The 25296-nt window shown below is 43.2% G+C and overlaps 1 protein-coding gene across 1 annotated transcript in view; it reads left to right on the forward strand.

Annotated features, from left to right (window-relative positions):
* LOC147609454 (WD repeat-containing protein 26 homolog) overlaps positions 1 to 23435 on the forward strand; it is a 50805-nt gene extending 27370 nt beyond the window's left edge. Inside the window, exons 2-4 of the mRNA XM_086787874.1 lie at positions 19693 to 19794; positions 22074 to 22700; positions 22800 to 23435. Of these exons, the coding sequence (XP_086644000.1) occupies positions 19693 to 19794; positions 22074 to 22700; positions 22800 to 23045 (975 nt within the window). The 3' untranslated portion in view covers positions 23046 to 23435. The remainder of the gene's footprint in view (positions 1 to 19692; positions 19795 to 22073; positions 22701 to 22799) is intronic.
* Positions 23436 to 25296: the final 1861 nt, after the last annotated feature.

Here is a 25296-nt window from a genome sequence, read left to right on the forward strand (position 1 = left end):
CGACATGAGATGGCGTTGATGATGGTGATGATGCTAAAGATGATGATGGTGCTGATGATGATGCTGATAATGATGGTACTCCTGATCGTGATGCTGATGATAGTGATGGTGCAATTGCTTATGGTAATGCTCCTACTGCTTATGATGACCTAGATGCTGTCCTAATCAGGGATTGATGATGTTCATGTTGAGGTTTAACCATGGCACGTGCGTCAGTGTTGCATAGAAACGCGTTTCGTACCTAGTGGAAACATATGAAACGTTTCGTACTATATGAAATGTGTTTTTTTGCAGATGGATTTTAATAATGCCCTACAACGTCGCCATCGGTTCGTATGTTTTTTTCCATGCGCGTTTTCCAGAGGCGGTTCCTTGCATGTTGCTCGATGGTGTGTGTACCAGCTAGCCAGTGATAGGCGCTTGTGGCAGCCCCATGTGCTCCTTGGTGTCCTTGGGCCCTATGGAGGTTTATTTGAGGGGTAATTTTCTTTTTTGCTTTATGTACATTTTCTTTGTAGAGCTCACAGAAAAGAATGTTTTTTTTCTCTGTGCGCAATATTTCTTGCATATCTTCCTCCTCGTGCTCTATGGAGGCCTAAGGCTACCTGCCTTGGGCAATATAGGGTGAATTTGGAGCGTTTTTACAAGGACCGAGACTTTTCTGATTTTCTAGAAAATGAGATTTCTTTATGTTGTGTCGCACTTGCAAGGCTAAGGATCTACATTTATCCTTGCCTTGTAGGATGCCTTGAACAAGTGATTCTCTTTGAAACAATGTCACCTTCGAGTCTAGATATGGTGGCTCGAGCTTCGAAAAGTGGAAATGCAACTTTTGTACAGATAAGCACCATGGCAGTGCCACTAGGCTGAAGGCACATTTGTCGTAAACAAAGGGTTTTGGCATTGGGCCATGTAAGCATGTGCCAAAAGAAATCTATGATAGCCTAAAGGCTTGGAAGGCTAAGCAGCTAGGTATCCCCCTCGAGGATATCCCCGATTTGGGAGAGCTTGAAGCACGTCAAAAGTGTCTCCAAGAGGACTCGCACTATCGGAGAGGAATATACCGTGGAAGGTGATGTTGCAGGTGGTTCTAGCTTGGCACCTCGACCCAAAAGAACCAAGTCTTCCAGTCTTCCAGTGTTCAAGAAAGGATATGTGCAGGCAGGGATGTAGAAGGTTGCCATGAAAGAGGCAACGAGGGAGTTGATGAAATTGTTTATTCAATGTGGATTGTCCTTCCACATTGTCAGGACTCCTTGATGGAAGAAGGCAATGAGAACTATCTCCCGCATTGGGTGTGAGTGTGGATCCCCCCACACGCTTGCAAAGTTTGGTCCCCATTGGAGCATGTTTGGGTACGATGTTATGGGGAAGGACCGGAAGACATCTCTGTAGGCAATGAAGATGTAAGTGTCAAGGCTGACACATGTGTAGCCAAATTGGCCTGTTCTGCACCTGTGGAAGAAGATGCCAGCTTCTTTTTTTCACTCTCAATACGCTTCGTGCATTCCTCTATGGTGTGCCCTGTTTTCATGCAATAGTTACAACGGTTTTTCTTTTCAGGCTTGTCCTCTGTCTTGGGAGGATTCAATGGGCTAGGTTTAGGCCCAGATCTATTCCCACGAAAAGGAGCAGCCATTGCTGATTCAACAGACATCATGTTGTTCTTGTTGGAATGAGATTGCTCTTCACTGAGCAAGAGAGTCACAAGGTTGTCAAAAGTGACCGCATTAGGTGCATTGCCAGCCAACAACCGCAAAGTGGTGCCAAATGTTTGATAAGAGTCAGGCAAGTTGCGCAAAATTGTGTGAACAAGATAGCTATCTGTCAAAACCTCATCAATGTTAATGAGCTGCTCTCGTAGGTCCTTCACATGCGTAAGGTACTGATCGATAGAGTCACCTTCAAGCATGCGGTCAGTCTCAAGCTTGCCCCGAAGATAAGCTACACGAGCCTCATTGCGACCTGAATACAATGCCGCCAAGGTATCCCAAGCACCCTTTGCAGTGGTGCAAGATCGAATGTGCGGAATGATATGCCTGCGGCACGAGAGAGCAATCAATGCATGGGCCTGAGCATCCCTAGCATCCCAAGTACCCTGTTGCTGAGTAGGAGGAAGACGAGGAGGTGGTCTTGCAGGAGGATGAGCGGGAATCACTTCACCTTCCGCTGGAGCAGGTGTAAGAGGACGCTCCTCAGTGCCATCCACATTTAACCATACATTTTTGGCAACCAAAACATGACGCATCATATAAGCCCACATAGGGTAGTTGTCTCCATTGAGCTTGTCCTCTTGAGATAGCGTTCCAAAGAGGTCATTATTACTGTTGGCCATGATAGGACAGCAAATCTGTCACAAGTCACCACGAGTATGCAATGTCCAGCAAAACCGTAAGAATGCGGGAGATAAATAGCAGGATAACCAATGGACTGAAAGGGAACTCCTTCACCACGAGAAATTCATATGCATGTCCCAAATCTGCAAGTGTATTGCACGATGATGCAAATCTGTCAAAGTGTCCACAATGGTATACATATATTGCAGCAAACCACAAATGTATATGTGTGCCGTGAAAAACACAATCAAATAACACCTCTAAGAGCTGCAAGTGCTCAATGCCTAGCAGATCAAATGTAAATTGATCGAATGCTCCAAAGATGGGCTCAATGTAGAAAAGCCCTAATTTTTAGGCAACCAATTAGACCACATCTCAACCGGATCTGCACCTGTAAATCTGCTAATGCGATTGTCACCTGTAAGTGCTGCAATGCCCAAAAATTGGGGAAATGCCCCAATGCCAACCAAATGTGCCTGTAATACCCAAGAATTTGGGGAAAATGCTCCAATGCCAACCAAATGTGCCTGTAATACCCAAAATTGCCTGCAAATAGTGCCAATTTCTACAAAATCGAGTCAATTTGTGCAAAATAGTGCCAATTTCTGCAAAATCCCCAAATCTCTTGTGCAATTATGCACCAAATCTACTGAAATCAATGCCAATGTGTGCCAATGTTGCAATTGCAGGCTCAATGGTGAAAAGCCCCAAATTTCAACATGTAAAATGTTCAATTTCAGGTCAAAAATTTGTAAATCCCTCAAACCTTGCAGATCTGTAAACCTGTGGGCTGAAATTTTTGAAAAACTTCAAATGCCCCAAATTTTGTAGTGTGCTGGTGGGTGGAGATGTTGGGTAGGTACAGATCGGGCAGGTACAGCCAATGTTGGGTAGCTACAGGTCGGGCCGGTACAGTCAGGCGGCCACACTCGGGCAGCAGGTACAAAAGGCGAAGGCAGGGCGGCGCAGTACAACGGCAGCGGTGCTTGTACGATCGCGCGGCGCAGGTCAGTGGTCAGCACTGGTACAATCGACGAGCGGCGCTCGTACAGTCGACAGCGACGGCTCTGGTACAAGGCGGCACAGGGCAATGAGTGCGACGGGCGGCGCTCGTACAGTCGACGGCGACGGCGCTGAGTGGCGGTAGCGGCGGCGCACACAGAGCGGCGCAGAGCTGAGTGGCAGTGGCAGCGCACACAGAGGGCGTACGATCGTGGGCACACCTGTACGGAGCAGAGTACACGCAGATCTAGAGAGAGTGTGTGGTGTCTAAAGTGTGCAATAGGCTGCAGCAAGGGGCAAACCCTAACCCTAATGTTTGGGAGCAACAGGATGTAACCCTAACCCTAACCATAACCCTAACTAGGCTCTGATACCAATGTTGGGTAGGAGGGAAGCTAGCTTGCACGCGCACACACACACACACACACACACACACACACACACACACACGCACACAACCTCAAGCACAGAGAAACGTTAGTGCTGGAAAAGATGTACTCAATAATGATATGAAATGAAAGTACAAGTGAGTACTAAAAAAGGCCTAGGACAAAGTGCCCAACACACGTAAGTGTGTTCACACGGGAAAAAACCTATGTCCAGTCACAGGGAAAAAGTGCCCGTGAGTAAGCTGGGTTCACACCTGAACTAGCCGGGAGTGGACATGACCAACAGACGGAGCCTCCCAAGGCCACTTGGGCAAAGTATGGTTGTATTTGGCTTTGTGATGGATGGATAGATGTGTGGAAGAGAAATGTGTACAACATTCTTGTGTCCTCTTGCAACGGCACAATGTTCATTTGTGCCATAGATGCATCGGTGGCAAGGATAGTGGTTACAACTTACGGGGGATTTTTGTTAAGTGATCACTATTAATGATGTATGAAGCTTTTTCTTGGTAGTGGGTAGTGGCCCAATGATCAAGCGTTATTTGTGATACCTTACATGTATTTTGTTTGTTTATTGAAATGGATTCAGTGTGGTCTCTTATAAGTTATGTCATAGGGCTAAATACATTTTTTTGGGGGGTATATTCCAAGTTAAAAATATACATAGTTTTTCTATTTTGTTTGAAACATTTTTGGACCCGTTTCTTACCTTTTAGGAAACGTTTCAAAACGTACGAAACCCATTTCATACTTGCCATTTCAAAAATGCCTGGTAACACTGACGCGTGGCACGCGACATGCCTTGCTCCTCAAGAAGGATAGAAGAATCAAAGAAGACCAGCAAGCCTGTAGCAGTACTGACTATGACAAAGCCTTTGTGGAAGCACATAATTGGAAGAATAACAGGGAGATACAGTGCACATATTGCAAGAGGATGGGGCACACGGAGTCCAATTGCTTCAAGAAGATGGAGAAAGAGCAAGCCAAGCACCATGCTAACCTTGTTGCAAAGGACTAGGAGGAATGAGCCGAAGAGGAGAAAGTAGAAGAAATCTATGCACCAAAAGCCCTTGACGAGGGAGACTAAGAGTGGGCATTTTAGTCCCTTACCCTACTATGTGTTTGAGTCAATAAGGATTCTCTGCCCTGGGCAGTTCCTCGAAAACCTGCTTGTATCTATGTTCTTTTGTGTGCCTTGGTTTATAAAAGGCTTCATGTTTCTCTTATCCCAGTTAGGAGCCAGGGGGTGACTAAGTGCTTGATATGAGAAACAACCATGGGAGGTGCAGATGGTGAGTCTAGCTCTTAGGTAGGGTGGATGGGGTAGGTGGTAGCATCTTCTTTGCATTGGGGTCTCACCATCTTGGCTTTGAAGGGGGGATTGTTGGTATAATTCAGAGCTTCTATGTGTGTAACAATGTGTGAACAGCCCCTTAAAAAGCTGGTAGTTTGTGTCTGCGTCTGAACCACCTCTTAGGAGGGTGGATAAGCATGAATTAAATAAGGGTCAAACGGTTTGGTGTGAGAAAGGCCTATATAACAAGGGCTTGTACTTCATTTTTTCAATCATCCAATCAAAACATTGAGTCGTGCAATCTCTCTTTCATAACTTGAGCTTGTCACACATCCCTCTCTCTCTCGCTTTTTGTCTGTGCCTGTCATCTCCACCATGATGGTCTTCCACCCACCATAACCTAGGCCAGCACGCTTCAGATCTGGCCTACAGGTATAGGGTTTCTGTAGGCTGATTAAAGACTGGCCATACAACAGCAGGGCTGCAGACAGGTGGCAGAAGGCAGAGAAAATCTGGTCGTAGAGCTATGGGCTGACTGTACAGCTCTGAACTGGTCATATAGTTTGTTGGGCTGATTGTCTGTACATTGGTTGTACATTTTGTAGGGGCCGATTGGATTGATTGGACAGATCTATTAGGCTAGTTGGGTTGGCGTGTTGTTGCATGTGCGGGAGCCTTGCTTACTTGATCCTCAGCCCTAAGCTTGATAAAGAACAATGATGAGACAGAGAAGAGAGAGAGAGATGAGCTGTGTGTTCAATGTATTATATTGTACAAAAAGCTGATGATGTCTTGTATAACTTCTGGGCCCTTTGGCTTGACCAAAAGGTTGACTTTAGACCTTCTATTGATTGCCTATGACCTTATCCCAAAGGGGGATTAGATGATATGTACAAATGAGAGATTGGCTATTTATAGGGAGAAGAGGAAAATTATAATCCAGTCGGTTTTGCCTTTTTAGCCCGCATAACATCGCCCAAAAGTCATCTTTTGTGTCCAAATGGTGCCCAAAAGGTGTCCCATATATGGGTGTATGTCTTGGGGCACTTCGGGAGTCTGTTGGGCTGCAAAATTGGCTTTAAATCTCCCCTAATACATTGCCGAATCTGAGACTAATGATGAGGTTATCCATGTCTACGGCTGTGCACGTTTCATCCTGTAAGCCCAACGGGGCGTGTAGTGACAAACTCAACCACGTATCCAAGAGATATAGATAGAGAGAGAGAAGAGGGAGAGAGAAAGGGGTATAGGGGTTTCACACAGTACACCACACTGAGTGGGGAACACGCTCCACCCCCTTTTTAGGATTTTATTTCAAGAGTAATCCACGGGCATGTTGGCCAGGATCAATACAATCAATGAATACAAAACAAACAAATATGTCGATGTAGGATATCCAAGTTGATTTCGATGTCGAGGCACAAAATCTCTGATGCCGAGCATACCATGGGGATGACCCACAAGAATCTCTCACTGGGCTAGTACCAGATCCAATATCCAGATCCAAATCCAGTCCAACTCCAAGTCCAAATCCAAGTTTTAGTTCCAATCCAAATCCAAGTCCAAGTTCTAGATCCAAGTTCTAGTTCCAAGCCAAATCCAAGTCCACGTTCCAATTCAAATTCTAGCCCAAATCCAAGTTCAAGTTCAAGTATCACTTGCTCATCCCATGAATAATATCCACAACTCCTACAGCCTTGTCGATGAAGGAAACCATGGAAAAGTTCTTTCTGTCAAGAAAACTAATATAAAACCTCTTCTAATGGTTTTCAAGCGATAAAAACCTCCAAAAAGTAGTTTTTAGGGTTTTGGGAGCAATTTTAGGGTTTTTGAAAATTTTAGGGTTTTTTTGGGGAGGGGGGTCTGTATAGCTCCGTACATGTCTGTATAGCTGTACAGATCCGTAGTCTTACGGATATGTGATGACGTGGCACTACAACCGATGGAGGCGCTCTGAAATCAATGGGCAGCGATGAAAAACTCCATGATAGATGATGATGATGGAGAAGATGATCTCCACGCTTCAACGAAGATGGCAATGCGATGAATAGATTCTTCTTCAACTTGATGCTCAAAAGAGGCTCATGCTTCTTTTATACTTTGGGAAGTCTTACTTTTTGCCAAAAAGTGATGTTTTTGCTTTGCTTTTGTCTTTTACTTTTCTTTTGGTCTTTCTAATAGTAAAATATTACTCAACTTTAGTCAAAGGTCTTGTTTTTCTTTTCTAGCTTTAGGGCCTTGCTTTTTGAAAAGGCAGCTTTTAGCTTTTTGGTCCGGTTGAGTCTCCTCTTTTCAATGGTGCCCTTGGCTCACGGTCAACCCTGTTTGACTTTTTGCTTTTTACCAAGAATGGTGCTTTTTCTGAATCAAACCTTATGGATCTTGTCCCCATGTATTCTTCCACCTGTTTGGTGTTCGGGCATGGGTTTCATCATGTGAAATAGAGCTAGGTGGGCCAGATAGTTACACATCCCCTCTTGCTAAACTTGATGACAGTTTGGAAATTTGGTATTCCTTACTCCCTAGACTACTGACTCGGACTCGGACTCGGACTCGGACTCGGACTCGGACTCGGACTCGGACTCGGACTCGGACTCGGACTCGGACTCGGACTCGGACTCGGACTCGGACTCGGACTCGGACTCGGACTCGGACTCGGACTCGGACTCGGACTCGGACTCGGACTCGGACTCGGACTCGGACTCGGACTCGGACTCGGACTCGGACTCGGACTCGGACTCGGACTCGGTGAACACCTTGCTACTTCTCAAATTCCGCTTTAAGGCTGGTTGAAGAACTGTGCATCTGTTCCACTTTATTTCTTTGCCTGCAATCCCTTTCCCTGAACATAGCTATGATCTCTTATCGAGAATGATCGTGCCTATGGCTTTGCGTCGAGAACTGATCTGAGAGTTAACTGGTGTCCTCCTTTTAGCACACACTCCCAGAGAATGCTTTCCCCTGGCTTTGCTTGCTGCAAACCACCTCATTATGCTACCTTGGTTGTATTTTGCTATGGATTTTGTGCACCTTCCTGGACAACTTCGAGGGCTGAGCTTGAATGCTTTGATACCAATGTTGCGCGGAAGCCTTGCTTACTTGATCCTCAGCCCTAAGTGATATAAAGAACAATGATGCAAACCTTAATGATGATTAGACAGAGAAGAGAGAGGTGAGTTGTGTGTTCAATGTATTATATGGTACAAAAAGATGATAATGTCGTGTACAACTTTTGAGACCTTCGAGCTGACGAAAAGATTGACTTTAGACCTTCTACCGACTGCCTATGACTTGATCCCAAGGGGGGATTAGATATGTATAAATTGTTGGGTAGGAGGGAAGCTAGCCTGCACACACATACACACACAACCTCAAGCACAGAGAAACGTGAGTGCTGGAAAAGATGTACTCAATAATGATATGAAATGAAAGTACAAGTGAGTACTAAAAAAGGCCTAGGACAAAGTGCCCAACACATGTGAGTGTGTTCACACGGGGAAAAAACTTGTGTCCAGTCACAGGGAAAAAGTGCCTCTGAGTAAGCTGGGTTCACACTTGAACTAGCCAGGAGTAGACATAACCAACAAACCCCCCTCAAGTGAATGGTGTGAATGGGAAGCAGCAGGGTGATAAAGCTGGTTATGCATAGATATCAATAATGATAAAAGTAACACTTTCATAATAAAAAAATATTCTTTTATGCATAGAAATCAATAATGATAAAAGTAACACTTTTATAATAAAAAAAATATTCTTTTATGCATACATTTATGCATAGAAATCAATAATGATAAAAGTAACACTTTTATAATAAAAAAAATATTCTTTTAAGCATACTTTTATGCATAGAAATCAATAATGATAAAAGTAACACTTTTATAATAAAAAAATATTCTTTTATGCATACTTTTATGCATAGAAATCAATAATGATAAAAGTAATACTTTTATAATAAAAAAATATTCTTAAGTAATACTTTTATAATAAAAAAATATTCTTTTATGCATACTTTTATGCATAGAATTCAATATGATGAAAGTAACTCTTTTAAAATTAAAAAAAATCTTTTATGCATTATTTTATGCATAAAAATCAATATGATAAAAGTAACACTTTTAAAATAAAAATAAATTTTTTTAATACAATTAATCAAAATGCATCTTTTATGCAAGAAAATGACTTTTTGAGAATATAGAAACCATAAGGATTACTCTTTTAGAATAATAAAAGATAATACTTATTTTTAATTTTTTTAAAAATTTGGCCATAACCTCCTTTGTATGGTTGACCATTTTTTAATTTTTAAGTCTCTAAAATTAATTAGATGTCTACCAAGAGTATTTAAATCATTCTAAAGTAAATATTTTTTTACTTATTTAAGAGAAACATTATGAAAAACTTGATTTTATCCATTAATCATTCATCTTGGATAAAGAATGGTTGGATTTACTAAAGAAGAGAGGGGAATGCCTTTTTTCAATGAGGCATAACATCATTTCTTTTAAGAGAAGACAAAAATCATAAAAAACCATAAAAGAAATAGAAAAGAAAAGAATCTCCAGCTTACATGGATAATTTGAGAGCTTTTCTTTGGCTTGATGGTTTGAGGGTTCTACTCTTGTTTGAAACAAGAGTGGCCACCAATCTTTTGGAAGAGGGAAGACCAAAAACTAATGAATTATGAGTAAAATTCACAGTTTTTAGCTCTTGGGAGAGGTAGGGTAATAGTGCAAAACACTATTGAGTTTCAACAAAGGGGAAGGCTTCTATTTATAGGAAAAAGTGAGCTTCTAACCAAGCCAGCTGATTCTAGAATTTTTCAGATCCGTTTGGTCAATTTTTGACCATTTTTGGGTCAGTGTAGTCTACTTTTTGGATCTAGTTGAAACAGGAGAGAGGAGAGATAAAAATATCTCATTATTTGGGAGTTTAAAACTCATTCAAGCATGTGAAATAGGCGTCTCCTTCATGGGGAGAATTCTCCCATACTGAGGTGTCAAAAATGCATCATTTTACTTAAATATCTCTTTTTTAACTATTAACCTTGTCCTTAGTCAACTCTTTATCTTATGTGAGTATTTACTCATTTTTGAAAGATTTTTCTTTTATTCTTCTATTTATCTCCTCCCTACATTTGGATGAATCTTATTGGTCCATAGGAACCTTAATTTAAAATTTCAAAAAAATCTTGACTCCTAAGATAATGCCTCTTGAACAGATTATACTTAATTTCTAATGCACCTTCTGAAAATCTTTTTGAACTTCTGTTTCAGGGAAACTTATTTTAATAAGATGAGATATTTTTATATCCAAAAATATTTAAAAATTGAATTATCACTCTCTAGAAGATTGTTCTCTCTCTAGGCCAAAACTGATAGAAACAAGATCTTTCATATTTCTGAAGAGAGATTTGATTACATGGGAAGATGCTGAACATCTTGAGAGGCTGGGGAGGAATCTTACAGAGGAGCCATGGGTCAGCCCACAAAAGCGAACCCAATCAAAGGGGCAAAGAGCCATAGGTGGTGCCCAGGCTTAGGTGCCTAGCAGTAGAGGGTCACACAGAAACATGCAAGCCAATAACGATTTCTAGGCTTGTACTTTACAAGTTGGCCAAGCCTACATGGAGTCGGCCAAGCTTCTCCTGTCCTCTAGCTCCTATGTAATAGTGCTCCGTAGTTCCTCTTTGGCATCTCTCATTCCTGCAAGAACCCACTACCCACGTGCATGCCTAGGGCTACCCACAGGCCTGAAATTGCAAGGAAGAAGAGCCAGGAACCAGCTGACCAGCTGTGTAGCAAAAATGCAGCAAGGATGAGGTCAATTGGAGAAAAATGCAAGCATCCAGGTGCTGTCAAGCAGCAGACAGCAGCACAGAAGAAGGCGGCAAGTTGTGCTTCTTTCCCTGATGACCTGCATGAACCCATTGGTCAGTCTTTGGGGCTGATTCTCAGCCCACATGTCAGTCCATACGCATTCAACAGTAAAGCAAACACACCTTCACGGTGGGGGCCCTTTACAGGGATATTTGGGGCCAAATCTGGTGCACTCTCTTTGTCTCTCTCATTCACTCTCATAAGTGCAATCTGAATTTAGAATGCTGAATTCTTCTGGAACCGAGTTAATGATTCCATCTCTAAGGCTTAATCTTCCGCATGTAACACAATTGGATGACATGGAGTGAGAGGTGCTTACAGATTCGTAAGGTTTGTAAGTTGTGACAGGTAGTTTTCTAGGAGTTGCAATTGCACATTGTGACAACCAGAGTTTCACAGGGTATATGATGGTTGTTATATTCTTTTTTGAGCCATCGTGTGTGATTACTCCAGTTTTCAGAAGGAAGATGCCAGGAGGCTACCAGTAAGGAGCAAAGTGATGGGAGAAGGAGAAATTAGGGTTAGGTCATGTGGGAGACATACACAGAGAAACACAAGGGAGAGAGAGAGAGAGAGAGAGTTGTGGGGATAAGTCAACTCATGAGGCATGAGTGTGTGACTCCCCTATCACACATGTATATTGCACTAGTACACATAGTGCACTTAGTACATTAAAAGTACTAAGTGTACTATGTACTATAACTTATGGGCTTGTACACACTATAAGGGTGGGCATAACGCCTTTACCCCAACAACCTCCCACTTAAAGGCAAAGTGCCCTTAAGTAAAGGAAAAGAAAAAATCAGCATGTACATGATAATATACAAGGCCATATCAAGGCTGAAACTGGCCTCATCCAATGCCCATCAAGTGTCTGCAATGAGCAAACCGCTCCGGAGGCAAACTCTTCGTCAACAGATCAGCCGGGTTGTCATCCGTATGAATCTTAACAAGCTGAATTTGCTTGTTCTCTATCACCTCTCTGATGAAGTGATACTTCACATCCACATGCTTCGTCTTTGCATGAAAGACAGGGTTCTTTGCCAACTGGATGGCACTCTGACTGTCACAATGCAACAATGGAATATCCCCTGTATAACCCAAATCAACCACTAACCGAGATAGCCATAATGCCTCCTTGCAAGCCTCTGTGGCTGCAATATACTCGGCCTCTGTAGTAGATAAGGCAGTGCACTTCTGCATCCTGGATATCCATGACACAGCACCTCCTGTGAATGTAAATACATAACCGGTAGTAGACTTCCGGTTATCTGGATGACCGGCATAATCCGAATCCGTGTAACCACGCACTAATGCATCCTGTTTGCCAAAGCAAATTCACATATCCTGTGTGCCCTTCAGGTATCTCATGACACCTTTCACTGCTTCCCAATGCTTCTTGCCAGGGTTGGCCATGTATCTAGAAACCACTCCCACTGCAAATGCAATGTCCGGCCTAGTAGCAACCATGGCATACATGAGACTGCCACAAGCTGAAGCATACGGAATCTTGGCCATATCAGCCCTGTCTCTATCTGACTGTGGGCTGTCCATAGCACTGAGTTTCACATATGGAGGCAAAGGAGTACTAGTCTTCTTCCCCCCGTCCATATTGAACCTCTGCAAGACTTCGCCAATGTATTCCTTCTGAGACAAATACAACACATGCTGATTTCTGTCCCGAAGTATCCGCATACCCAAGATGTGATTTGCATCACCCAAATCCTTCATATCAAAGGTTTGATGCAGCCTCTGCTTCAAGGCATCCATCTCTTTACGAGATTTCCCGGTAATCAACATATCATCAACATACAAGATGAGGATCAATAGACTGCCATCCAAAGCTTTCTTGGTGTACAAGCAGTGATCTATGTCACTTCTCCTGAATTTCTGTGATTTCATGAATGTATCAAATTTATGATACCATTCTCTTGGTGCCTGTTTGAGCCCATAAAGACTCTTTTTCAGCTTGCATACAAGCTTCTCCTTTCCACTTACTGCATAACCCTCTGGCTGCTGCATATATATCTCCTCATGGAGATCACCGTGAAGAAAAGCAGTCTTCACATCCATCTGAATCAAGTCCAGATCATCATGTGCAACCAAAGCTAACACAGCTCTAAGTGTGGTCATTTTGACCACTGGAGAGAAGATCTCATCAAAGTCCACACCATATTCCTGCTTGAAGCCCTTAGCCACTAACCTGGCTTTGTATCTTGGCTTTGCATCTGGTGCAACTTTGAGCCTGTATACCCATTTGCATGGCAAAACCTTCTTGCCTGCAGGCAAATGCACCAACTTCCAAGTTCCATTTTTGTGCAGAGAATCCATCTCTGACTTCATGGCACGCTCCCATAGAGCCTTGTCTGCCCTCTGTAAAGCCTCTTTATAACATGAGGGCTCCCCACAATCAGTGAGCATCAAGTAGTCAACCCCTGGAACAAACCTGTCAGGGACTCTGGAGGGTCTAGTGGACCTCCGTACCCAATGACCATCATTTGCAGGTTGCTGTCCAGCCTGCATATCACCCATTGGTGGCTCCTGTTCCATGCCATAAGGCTGAAATATCATGCCCGGTATCTCCTCCAACTGTGGTATATCCATAGGGATATCTTCTGCCATGTCTGGGTGTCCATTTGGACCATTTTCAGCACCATTTAAGGGCTGGTTTTCCTGCTGTAATGGCTGATTTACAGCCCTTGGTTGTTGTCCATGATGTCCATCATCATCAAAGATGACTCTGCCAGGCTCCTGTTGCCTTGCAGGCTCCTTATACATGCATGTTTCATCAAAAATGACATCATTGCTGCGTATGATCTTTCTATTCATGGGATCCCAAAGTCTATACCCCATTTCACCTCTGTCACCATATCCTAGGAATATGCATTTGTGAGACTTAGGATCAAGTTTGGTGCGCATTTCCCTGCGTATGTGCACGTACGCAACGCAACCAAACACTCTCAAGTGCTTGTATGACGGAGGCTTCCCTGTCCATACTTCTTCTGGCACTTTCCCACCAAGCCTCGTGTTAGGTGACCTGTTTATAAGGTGAACGGCTGTCATAACAGCTTCAGCCCAAAAACCATGAGGTAATGCAGCATGTGACAACATGGAACGGACCTTCTCCTGAATGGTCCTGTTCATCCTCTCTGCTGTCCCGTTTTGTGGAGGATCATAAGGAGTAGAGAGCTCCCTCTTGATGCCTTTAGCATCACAAAAGTCCTGAAATTGTTTGGACATGTACTCTCCACCATTGTCGGAACGCAAAGCCTTCAGTGTTTTGCCAGTTTGATTCTCAACAAGAGCAACAAACTTCTGAAACACTGCGAATGTATCACTCTTCAAACGAAGAGGATAGACCCACACCTTGCGTGTGGCATCATCAATAAAAGACACAAAATATTTTGCCCCTCCCAAAGAAAGCTGAGGCATCTCACATACATCTGTATGCACAAGCTCTAACTGAGCATCTTTCTGTCCAAGAGCTTTCTTGTGGGGGCACTGTAGTTGCCTACCATATATACAATGCTCACAAAACTGAAAACTTGAAAACTTTAGAGAAGGCAAGTAACCCAAACGAGACAATTGCTCCATTTCTTTGACACTCATGTGTCCCAACCGGCTATGCCACATAGAAATTTCCGGCAGCTCGGTTGCATTTACATTAGCATGGTGACAAACACTTGCATGCATAAAGTAAAGAGTGTCCACCTTAGAGCCTCTGGCAACAACCAGTGAGCCCTTACTAATTTTCCACTTTCCACGACCAAATGTGGTAACATAATCAGCATCATCAAGCTGTCCAGTAGAAAGCAGATTCTTCTTGATCTCAGGCACATGCCTGACATCATGGAGCATAAGCTGTGAGCCATCTGAAAACACAAGCCTCACATCACCTCTGCCAAGAATCTTGCATGCATGGTTATCACCCAAATAAACAACTCCTTCATTGCCAGCAGTATACCTGACAAACAAGTCTCTGCAACCTGTGACATGAAAGGAGGCACCTGAATCAATGATCCATGAGTGCATACCATGACCACCTGTAAGAAGTGAATGGGCATCAAGTGAAGACGTAAAGAGGACCTCATCCTCACTGCCACCTGCATGTGACACATTGATTTCTTCAATCTTGACTCCACTTTTGCCCTTTGGCTTTACATCTTTGGCTTCATCTTTCTCTTTGTCTTTGCCTTTTCCCTTTTCTTTTTGATCATTTTTCCATTTGTAGCATTGCTTTTTAATGTGTCCCTTCTTGCCACAATAATGGCATTCCAAATCCTTTTTGGAGCGAGACTTGCTCCTTCCCCTTTCTTGGCTTTTTCCCCTTTGCTGGGATCTCCCACGTGCATTCATTGCATTGGACTTTCCAACAGAGTTGTTTTTCCTGTTCATCTCTTCTTGAAGAAGAGCACCCTCAACATCTGCATATGACAGCATAGCATGTGAATTGCTAGTGGCTGTCCTGAATGTGTTCCAACTCTCTGGCAAAGTGCATAACAGAAAAGTGGCTTTGAACTCATCGTCCATTGCCAACTTTTGATTAATGACTTGGCTGACAATACCATTAAACTCATTTAAATGGGCTGTCATAGACGCCCCTTCCTTCATCTGAAGACCTATGAGTTTCTTCAACCAATACACTTTGCTTGAGGCACTTTGTTGAGCATACAAGTCCTGCAATCTCTGCCACATTCCCCAAGCTGTCTTCTCTTCACGAATGCTGAAAAGTAATGAGTCTGACACAGACAACATGATAGTAGATCTTGCCAGCTCATCCATATCTTCCCACTCTTCAGCAGTAAGAGAAGCGGGCATTACACCCCTTTCTTTGATAGGCTTGTGTTGCTTTTTCTGGAGCAACACATTGTAGCACTGGGTTTGCCAAATATCATAATTATGCGAGCCTTCAACCTTCTTGATGTGAAGCAATGAAGAGCTCTCACCTGTGGTTGCCATAGCAAAATGCAACCTGTCAATGCCTGACTCCCTGCAAAATGTGCAAACACTGCACCAAAAGCACACAAAGTGCTCACAGTTATTCTCCCAAGCTTTATCTCCCACTGCGGAAGCAAGAATGCAACTTTTCTCCCACTTTATGTGATGAAAACACCAAAATCTGGTTGCTGCAGATTTTGGACAGCACCTTAAATGTGCTCTTTTGCCCTTCCAAAGTACTGTACAGTAGTACCAAGTGCTCACCTGTGATGTACCAAACCTGTACCGGCAAGTACAGCAGCTGAAATTGAACCTTTTGGTCACTCAAAACAGTGTACAGCCATGCCAAAACATGCACAAAGCTGTGCCAAATCTGTACCAGCAGGTACAGTAGCAATAAATGCTCTCCTGGCTGTCCAAATGAGTGAAAATCAGACTTTTACAGTCCTGTACACTGCATACAACAGTCCCGTACAGAAATTGGGCAAAAGCCCCTTGACTGTAAGCTGATTTCTGAGGATTCAAGACATAAAAGTCTTGCCTGCTGCTTTGCCAAGCTCAACAAGCATACAAACTTGAAAAGCCCCTTGATTTAAGATCAATTTCTGATCATACATGGTACATTGACGCACATGAAGGCATCCAGAGTGTTCACGATGCTTCCCCCTGGCCACATATACATCAAATACATGAAAGCCCCTTGATTTGCAGGCACATTGAGTGCTTGTAAGGCATCGACACATTATCCACAGCATCAAATGCGATTGCCTGCATGCAAATCAACCAAATCGGCACAAAAGCCCCTTGATTTGCACTGCAATTTGCTGCAATTTTGCCCAAATGTGCGATTTCTCACATCATACAGCATGTATGAGTGCTTAATTGCACAATTACATCAAAAGCCCCAAATTTCGACATCCAATTTCATGCAAATTGATCCTGATTGTGACCAATTTCTTGCAAATTGATCCTGATTATGACCAATTTCTTGCAAATTGATCCTGATTGTGACCAATTTCCTGCAAATTGATCCTGATTGTGACCAATGTCACCCAATTTTGCCAATTTTGCTCAAAATTGAGCAATTCGACACCTGTATCTGCTCAATTGTTGATTGTATTTGCTCAATTGCAAATCCCAAAAAAAAGAAATTGAGGAAAATACCTTGTAATTTCTGATTTTTTTTTTTTTGGTTGCAGGAAAAGGGGGGTGTGCTGAATTTGGTGCTGCTGCAGAAATCTGATGCTCTGTTCAGCCTCGGAAACCTTAGACCTTGCAGAGACAGAAGGCGGAGAAGCTCCAGCACCCAACATCAAGCTTTGGAAAACAACGGAGCCCAAGAAGCTCCTTCGGGGCTGCTGTTGCTGTTACTGTTGTAGAAGGTGAGGCCAGAAGGTGCAAGGCGATGGCTGCCCAACATACGTGGAGCGAACGAATTTGCCTGAGGAGAGATTCGCTGGTGCACGCACGAATTGTACTCCTCGCTCGCTTGCTCGCCTTCGCCTTCAACATGAGTCAACGTGAGCGCTAGCCTCCTCGCTGCCTCAGCCACGCTACGGGTCGCCTGATTGCTGCCTTGTAGCGCTACGAGCTCTATACGCCTTGTGTTTCCGCCTGGTAGCAACACGTCGCCAGTTCGTTGACGTCTTCGCCTAGCGCTACTCGCCTAGGTGGCCGGCCGACTCCATATGCCCAGCAGCCTTCGCTCAACGCCTGGCGCTTCAGTTTCGCCTAGCGCCTTCTACACCCCGTGCGTGCTCTTGCTTTCTTCTCCAGTCAACTACTTCACAGTCAGTCTCGCTAACTGGTCTGTTGCAGCAAACGTCACTTCGCCTCTCTGCTGAAGGAGAAAAGGCTGCCCTCGACTCCTTCTCTTTCCGCCCACACAGAGAAGCGAATAGTTCAACACACGCAGCAAATGAATTCCAGTTGAATTCCAGCGATGCAGCACTTGAGAACAAAACCCTAAAACCAGGGCTCTGATACCAGTTGATGGGAGAAGGAGAAATTAGGGTTAGGTCATGTGGGAGACATACACAGAGAAACACAAGGGAGAGAGAGAGAGAGAGAGAGAGTTGTGGGGATAAGTCAACTCATGAGGCATGAGTGTGTGACTCCCCTATCACACATGTATATTGCACTAGTACACATAGTGCACTTAGTACATTAAAAGTACTAAGTGTACTATGTACTATAACTTATGGGCTTGTACACACTATAAGGGTGGGCATAACGCCTTTACCCCAACACAAAGTAGCATCATGTACTCCATTGCTCCAAGTTTAGCAGGTGCCAGGAGGGAATGTCACGTGCATGCATTAACCTGATACGCATGTACAAGGTTTTGAACCATAGTTGCTTAACTTAAAGGGCAGGGAGGAGTAGATGTGATCTAGGGTTTGCAATGCCTGATCCCCTTGGCAACAGACAAGAGGATCAAGAACCTCCAAAAGGCAGTTCTCTTGAGCATTTAAAAGGACAGCTCAATCAAGACTCAACGTTTAGGTAATGCCTTGTAGCACAGCATTTAGAGAACAGATCTTGGTGTAGATCTTTGAGAATCATTGCATATATTCATGTTTTGGCAATATATAGTAGTTTAAATCTAGCTCTGGTCTTCTCTATTAAGTGTTTACTGAATTGATTAATGTTAATCGTTCTTGTGCATAGCGTTAAAGCTTCCACATGCATGTTATGACCTTGCTCTAGCTGCTCCAATGCTGATGAAGGTTGAATGCTTGATAATGAATAATGAGGAAAGGGGCGTGCTTGCTCATAGGCCCAATTCACTGGTGGCGGGCTGGTCTGCCAGCTCCATGCAGGGCGTGGGGTGGATGGCTGGCAAAAAAAACCTCCAAATTAACCTTATAATCATGCCGGCATTTCAAACATGCGGGCACCCGATCTGCTCCTGCCTGTCCTTGTTGTTCGGCCTGCCCAACTGGGGCCAAAACTGCCCATGCTGCTGCCAGCAGTCTGGCGTGGCTGCCAGCGAACCTGTAGGTGTGTTACACCTGCTGTGGGAACTCGGAAGATATATTTGTCGGTTCTTGGTCTATTGAGGTAGAATGAATAGCACGAAAGGCCTCTACAGTGGAGTTCTTGATACCACAAGTAAGGTTTGCCTACTGGGGAGAAGAAAAAGAGTTTCCAAATTTCTACAAGATTGGAGTACGCATGTGTGCGCGCGTTGCATGTGCATGCATAGCAAATATGGTGTATGGATACTCCATGCCATGTGCCGTATTGAGTTGCAGCTGTGTCTGCTTTGTTATATTCTTCTAAATTAACCTTATAGTCATGCCCACCTTTCATACACGTGGGCACCTGAACTGGTCCTACTGTCCGTGTTGTCCATATGCCCCAACAGAGGCCAAAACTGCCCACGCTGCTGCAGTCTGGCGTGGCTGTCAGCTAATCTGCAGGTGTGTCACACCTGCTGTGGGAAGATATATTTTTGGTTCTTGGTCTCTTGAGACGGAATGTCCTCTACAGTGGAGTCCTTGATACAAGGTATGATCAAATTTTTAGAAGATTGGAGGGCGTGTGTGTGCATGCATATGCATAGCAAACATGGTGTATGGATAGCTTATGCCGTGTGCCGTATTGAGTTGCAGCTGCTTCTACTTTCTTATATTCTTCAAATAACACACATGTAACACAAGTTCAAGGTGTTGCATGATACTTATGAAGTCTCTTAGCATATATATGTACTTTTGGTTCTACCTTTTAAAGATTTATTGCTGTACCTCAAGCAAGATAACACCCCCATAATGTCCTGCAGGTTTTCAAAAGCTGATAAGAAGGGCTATGTATACATGACTTCATGGTTCTCATAGGAAGCGTCTGCTTTTCAGGTTTTGGAGGTTCACGAGAATGAAGTTTGGTTTTTACAGTTTTCACACGATGGAAGACATCTAGCTTCTGCTTCAAAAGATTGCACAGCGATAATTTGGGAGGTATGCTTTGTGCAAATAGTGTAATTTTTACATTTTTAAAAGATCTAGTTTACTTGATGCAAGCAAGCAACTGTATTTCTGGTTGCTTTATCTTGGTTGTTATATCGATCGATGACTAGGAGTTGGCGTGTCAACCATTAATTACGTTACTCCTTGGTGGAACACGCATAGAGACCATCACATATTTTCTTGGATGCAAGTCAATGTTACGGTTTACCAAGGTTATTCACAAACTCAAGAATGGCAAAGCTAAGTATCATAAGGGATTACTAGGTGAGCACATTGCTCATGGATGAGAGTTCGCTTGCTAGCTGTTCAAAAGGCCCTTTGCTAGGGTTTCCCCCCTTCATGGTCTAGTAACACCATCACCCCTATCCATAAGGCCAGGATGGCCAGGGGATCTTTTGGCTATCGCAGATAGATATGGATACGGGGCCAAAGGGCAGGCAGGCTTCTGGAGGACTTGTTCCAGGCTAGACCACATCTTCACTCTGAGAGCTATTATTTAGGAGGCCTGATCATGGAGGCAGCATGTTTATTGTTTCTTTGTGGATTTTCGCTAAGTGTTTGATAACTATCTCAAAACCCCGCCTTCTCAAACAATTCGTCTACCTCTAGTATTGATATGGGGGTTTATGTCTCTATTTGAGTCCGCCGCAGGGAGGGTTGGAGCATGGGGACGTCTCTTAGCGGAGGCCATTAGCGCAATTGGGATGAAGCAGGGATGCTTCCTATCCTCAACACTGTTTGTGCTTTACACAGATGAGATACCGGATTTTATTCGCAAGGTTGGGTGACATAGGCTCCTTACTGGTAGACACATTTGTCGCTATCCTTGTCTATGCAGATGACATAGTGCTCATTTCAGATTAAACAGGGCGGGTACAGACACATTTGGGAGCCCTATATGCCTTTCGTGAGCAGTGGGACTTGACAGCATAGTCACAAGGGAACGGGAACGTTTTGGGGAACGGATGACTGTTTGGAACGGGAACGAAAAGCTTGAATAAAAGGGAACGGGATCGGGAACGCCACATCATTGCATAAATGTGTTTATAAATTTACTTTATATATCTGTAAATGCTTTGGAAAGAGGCATAGTAAAGAAAGAACCTCAAACCATCTCAGTAGTGGCCATGATAATGCATAGATGTGTTCTACATGATACATAGTTCACTTATATTTCTTACATGGTCTGCGGTGCCATTTTGGAACGGGAACGGGAACGGCTATCTCTATGGAACGCGTTCCCCCGTTCCAAGAGCTTGGAACGACGTTCCCTTGTGACTATGCTTGACAGTGAACTTTGGCAAGACTAAGGTCATGGTTTTTAATACCTCCCATCCATTGATGTCGAGGCATCATTTCACATGTGCAGGGGAGACAATTGAGATGATAGGGTTTTGAGAGAGAGAGAAAAGACTGCGGCAGAATCACACATACAACACACACACGAGTCCTAAACTACTGCACTGTATAATGTACAAGAACGAAGTGTTACAACTGTACTTCAAGTACAAATGATATGGCTGAGTGAAAATGTCACTGCAGCCCTGTGACGGTTGACCTACTGTATACTGCTGGATAGCACTTTGCCTACAGAGAAACGCTTTGTGAAGTCCAGCACTGAGAAAAGGAGATGCCATGTCATGTCATCACCCACCACTTGCCAGTCTCCCGAGCCTGCTGCTTGACTGCTCCCGTGCGTGTTGCCTCATTGCTCTCGTGCCTGCTGCCCGACTCCTACAGGCCAGCCACACGAACCGAGGGTGAGGTGTCACACCTCCTGGGCTGCCAAAACTGCTCCAATCTGCCCATATGCGGCCTCCAAACTTGCCCTTAAGGCACCTGCAAGTAAGATTCAGGTCCATGTGCATCTGGACTAAGGCATGCACATGATAGTTTACATACCCACCTCTCTCTTTGTGTCTCTCTCACACACACATGGGCTTGTGCGCACAGAGAGGTCTTGGTTTGAGATATTTCATTCTACCCTTCTGTTATGTCAGACCTGCTACGCAAGCGTTATGAAACCATTATATGGTTTTGTTCCACTTAACAACATCATGTGAGAGTACAATAGAACCGGGAAAGTGCTTTCCCTTAATTTAGAACAGAATATTTAATTTGTAAAAATAGTCGCCTGTTTGATGCTTCTCCTCTACAAGGCCCTGGAGTGATCGAATCATGATTCTTGTTCCTAGCAGTCTTCATTTTACAACATCATCAGTAGTCAAACATTTTTATGTAAAACCTTCTGGTTTGTTTTGTTCGGCCAGGTTGTGGGTGAAGGTCTTGTAGAGTTGAAGTACACTTTGACAGGCCATCAGAAGCCAGTGTCTTTTGTAGCATGGAGTCCAGATGATCGGATGATTCTTACTTGTGGCAATGAAGAAGTTGTGAAACTTTGGGATATTGATTCTGGTGAGTGTAAGCACACTTTTGACAAGCCCAACAGCAGTTTTACTGCGTGTGCGTGGTTTCCAGACGGGAAGAAGTTCATCTCCGGTGGTGGTGATAAATCCATTTACATATGGGATGTGGAAGGAAAAGAGTTAGATTCTTGGAAAGGAGCACGAGTACCCCGCGTCAATGATTTGACCGTCACTGCAGACGGGAATCATATGATCAGCATTTGTGAGAAGGATATCAGGATCTATAACCTGGAAACAAAAAGAGACCGTGTAATCAATGAGGATCAGTCTATTACTTCCCTTTCTGTGTCGAAGGATGGAAGGTTTTTATTAGTGAACCTTGTAAGCCAGGAGATCCACTTATGGGATGTTATGGATAATGACAAGCTTCTGTTCAAGTACAGTGGCCACCGACAGACACGCTATGTGATTAGATCTTGCTTTGGGGGTTTCGATCAAGCATTTGTTGTCAGTGGCAGCGAAGATTCACAGGTTATTCCTGTCTTTAAAGCTTTTTTCTAAGATGTGCCTTTGCAAGCAGTTCATGTTTTCCAAGCTATAATGTTGTTGGCATGGCCTTCTTTTGGGCAGGTGTACATATGGCATCGAGGCAATGGCGAGATTTTGGAGGTTCTTCCCGGTCACTCGGGAACGGTGAACTGCGTCAGCTGGAATCCTGTGAATCCATTTATGTTTGCATCAGCCAGTGACGATCACACCATTCGCATATGGGGTGTGAATAAACACGCCCGCAAGCAGAAAGACGCAGGTGCTAGCTATGGTGCCATACTCTCAGTCAATGGAGGGCCCACAGTCCTGCCAACATTGCAAAACTGAGGCTCTTTCAGTGGTTTCTCCCAATGTCTGGTTAGTTGGCTATTTAAGCATGTGTGTAAAATTTGCCTGTTTTGTGTTACAGCTTAAACAAGCAATTGTCTCGCTTAGTATAAAATTAACAGAAGACCTTAATAAAAATTGCTTCATGTTGGCAACTGGCTTAGTTTATCGTTTAATATCACAACTGAGATCCTTTATATTTATCTTCTACAATTGGTGAGCTATAGAGCAAAGTCAAAGGTTTTTGTTGGAAGTCTGCACCAGCAATTATGTTGGTCAGTCTTATAGCAGCAGATTGATGAGCATATTGACAAGTCTGATTATGTATCAAGTGATTCCCAGATTGGAAACTTTAACTAAGTGATGAGTTATACAGGTCTGTATCGGAAATCTAGCTTGTCATCCTGGCTTTTTGTGCATTTTCAGAGTCAGTGGCAAAGCCTTCACTGTGTGATTCAGACACTGCCCTTCACATTTAAGAAGTTTTTTTTTGGGGTCGTACAATGCGGGTGTAAAAAAAAAACTTATATGATGTGTGAAGATCTGGGTTGTAGTTGGATTGAGCTTGGTGTTGTGTTAAAGAAGATTATAGTTAAAAGGTAGTAGATCTCATTGCATTGCATTGGAAAATCTCATAATCAAAATGATATCTTTACGTTGTGATTATTATTGTTACTGTATTACCTTTTGTATCTGTAATAATCACGACACTTGCTTTCCAAATTATCCTCTGCAAATGATGTAAGCACTCCATTTGTTGTGTTCTTGATTTGTAATATTTTTGGCCTGCCTTGTGGAGGAGCAGGTGATGCTTCGAGGGCTTTGTTTACGTTTTTAAAATCGACCCAAAAACTATATCTATTAGGAAACTTCTCCCATTTCTTCCACCCTTTTTCCTCCGTTAAAATCTCTTTCTGCACTTCGTAGCTCACAATCCAATAGAAACTCTTTCTTGTTGAGATTTGAGCTGATTAATGACTGGGGGTAGAGCGGGAAAAAAACCAGAAATTTGTCTGGATGCTTAAATGCTAATCAAGATACTTAATTAGAATGCTCAGCTTATCTAAATGATACAGGCTAACTTTTGCTCAGAAATGGGGGACATAATCCAACAAAGGATTAAGCTCATGTATGTCATGAGGTTTTGTCCAACAAGTAACTGTACATTCAGCACATTTATCATGCATCACACAGTAAGGTTCTTGTTCTTCTCCTCTCATCTTACACAGCTCACATGAGCATCATAACTAACTCTTAAAATTTTGGAAAATTTTCTCATTATTTCTAGGCTCCCTAATTATTTCATATTTCTAGACTCACAAATTATTTCGAACTCCGGATGTTCATCAAACTTTTGGCTTTACCTATACACTCATAATCACATCAAATCACATTTGGCTCTTAACGTTACACTTTAGACACTTTAATTTCCTACTGATAAATCACATGGATTTTGAGAATAGAAAAGGAGGGTATTGACAGACTGAGGCAATTCTTGCCTTGCCTCAGCAACGCAAAGCTAGGAAGTTGAAGACCTTTGTGCGAAAAGTACTTCTTTTGATGGTTCCTTTTGCTGCATCCTTGGCAAAGCTAGTGGAGGACTAAGGTCTAATAAGGAATTTTTTGAGAGCTTTGTGTTGGATGATGCACACTCCAACAACAAGGTAGAGTATGGTCCATTGTGGTTTAGTCTTGAGAAAGGTTGTGAGATTTTGGCATCCGTAAGCTTGTGGTAAGGGTGACTCTCTAAGTATTATTCTACACACCTGCAACAAGTACGGAATTGACATGATGAAAGACTTTTTATGCACTTGTTTCCTAAGTAATGGGTTTGTTGAGAGTTTTGCAAGCTCAATGCACTTGAGCAAGAGGGCCAATACATTTGGCCAAGTGTCTCTTGCATATACTAATATGTAGGTTATGGATCTCTCTCTCTAGGGCTTGAAAGGATTAAGACTGTTTATGACTCTTTGCAAGCTTGAACTCTTAGGCCGAGGTAGTTTGTTAAGAAGGCAAGTTATTAACCACTTTACTAGTTAACATTATTTCACCCACTCATCTTACCCTAAGGCGCTTTGTGATCTTATCCGCTCGAACGTGCACCGATCCTTTGTATGATGGTGTTGGAACATATAAAGTGGCCTTGCTATGAGCTTAATGTCAAATAGGGGAAGCCTAAAAGCTTTGTGTATATACTTGCTTAATACTATTGTAGGCTTCTCTCTTCCATTAGCTTCTTCCCCATCCACCT

The sequence above is a fragment of the Cibotium barometz genome, chromosome 51 (genome assembly GCF_041138505.1).
Source record: "Cibotium barometz isolate CiBa-2024 chromosome 51, ASM4113850v1, whole genome shotgun sequence".
NCBI lineage: Eukaryota > Viridiplantae > Streptophyta > Polypodiopsida > Cyatheales > Cibotiaceae > Cibotium > Cibotium barometz.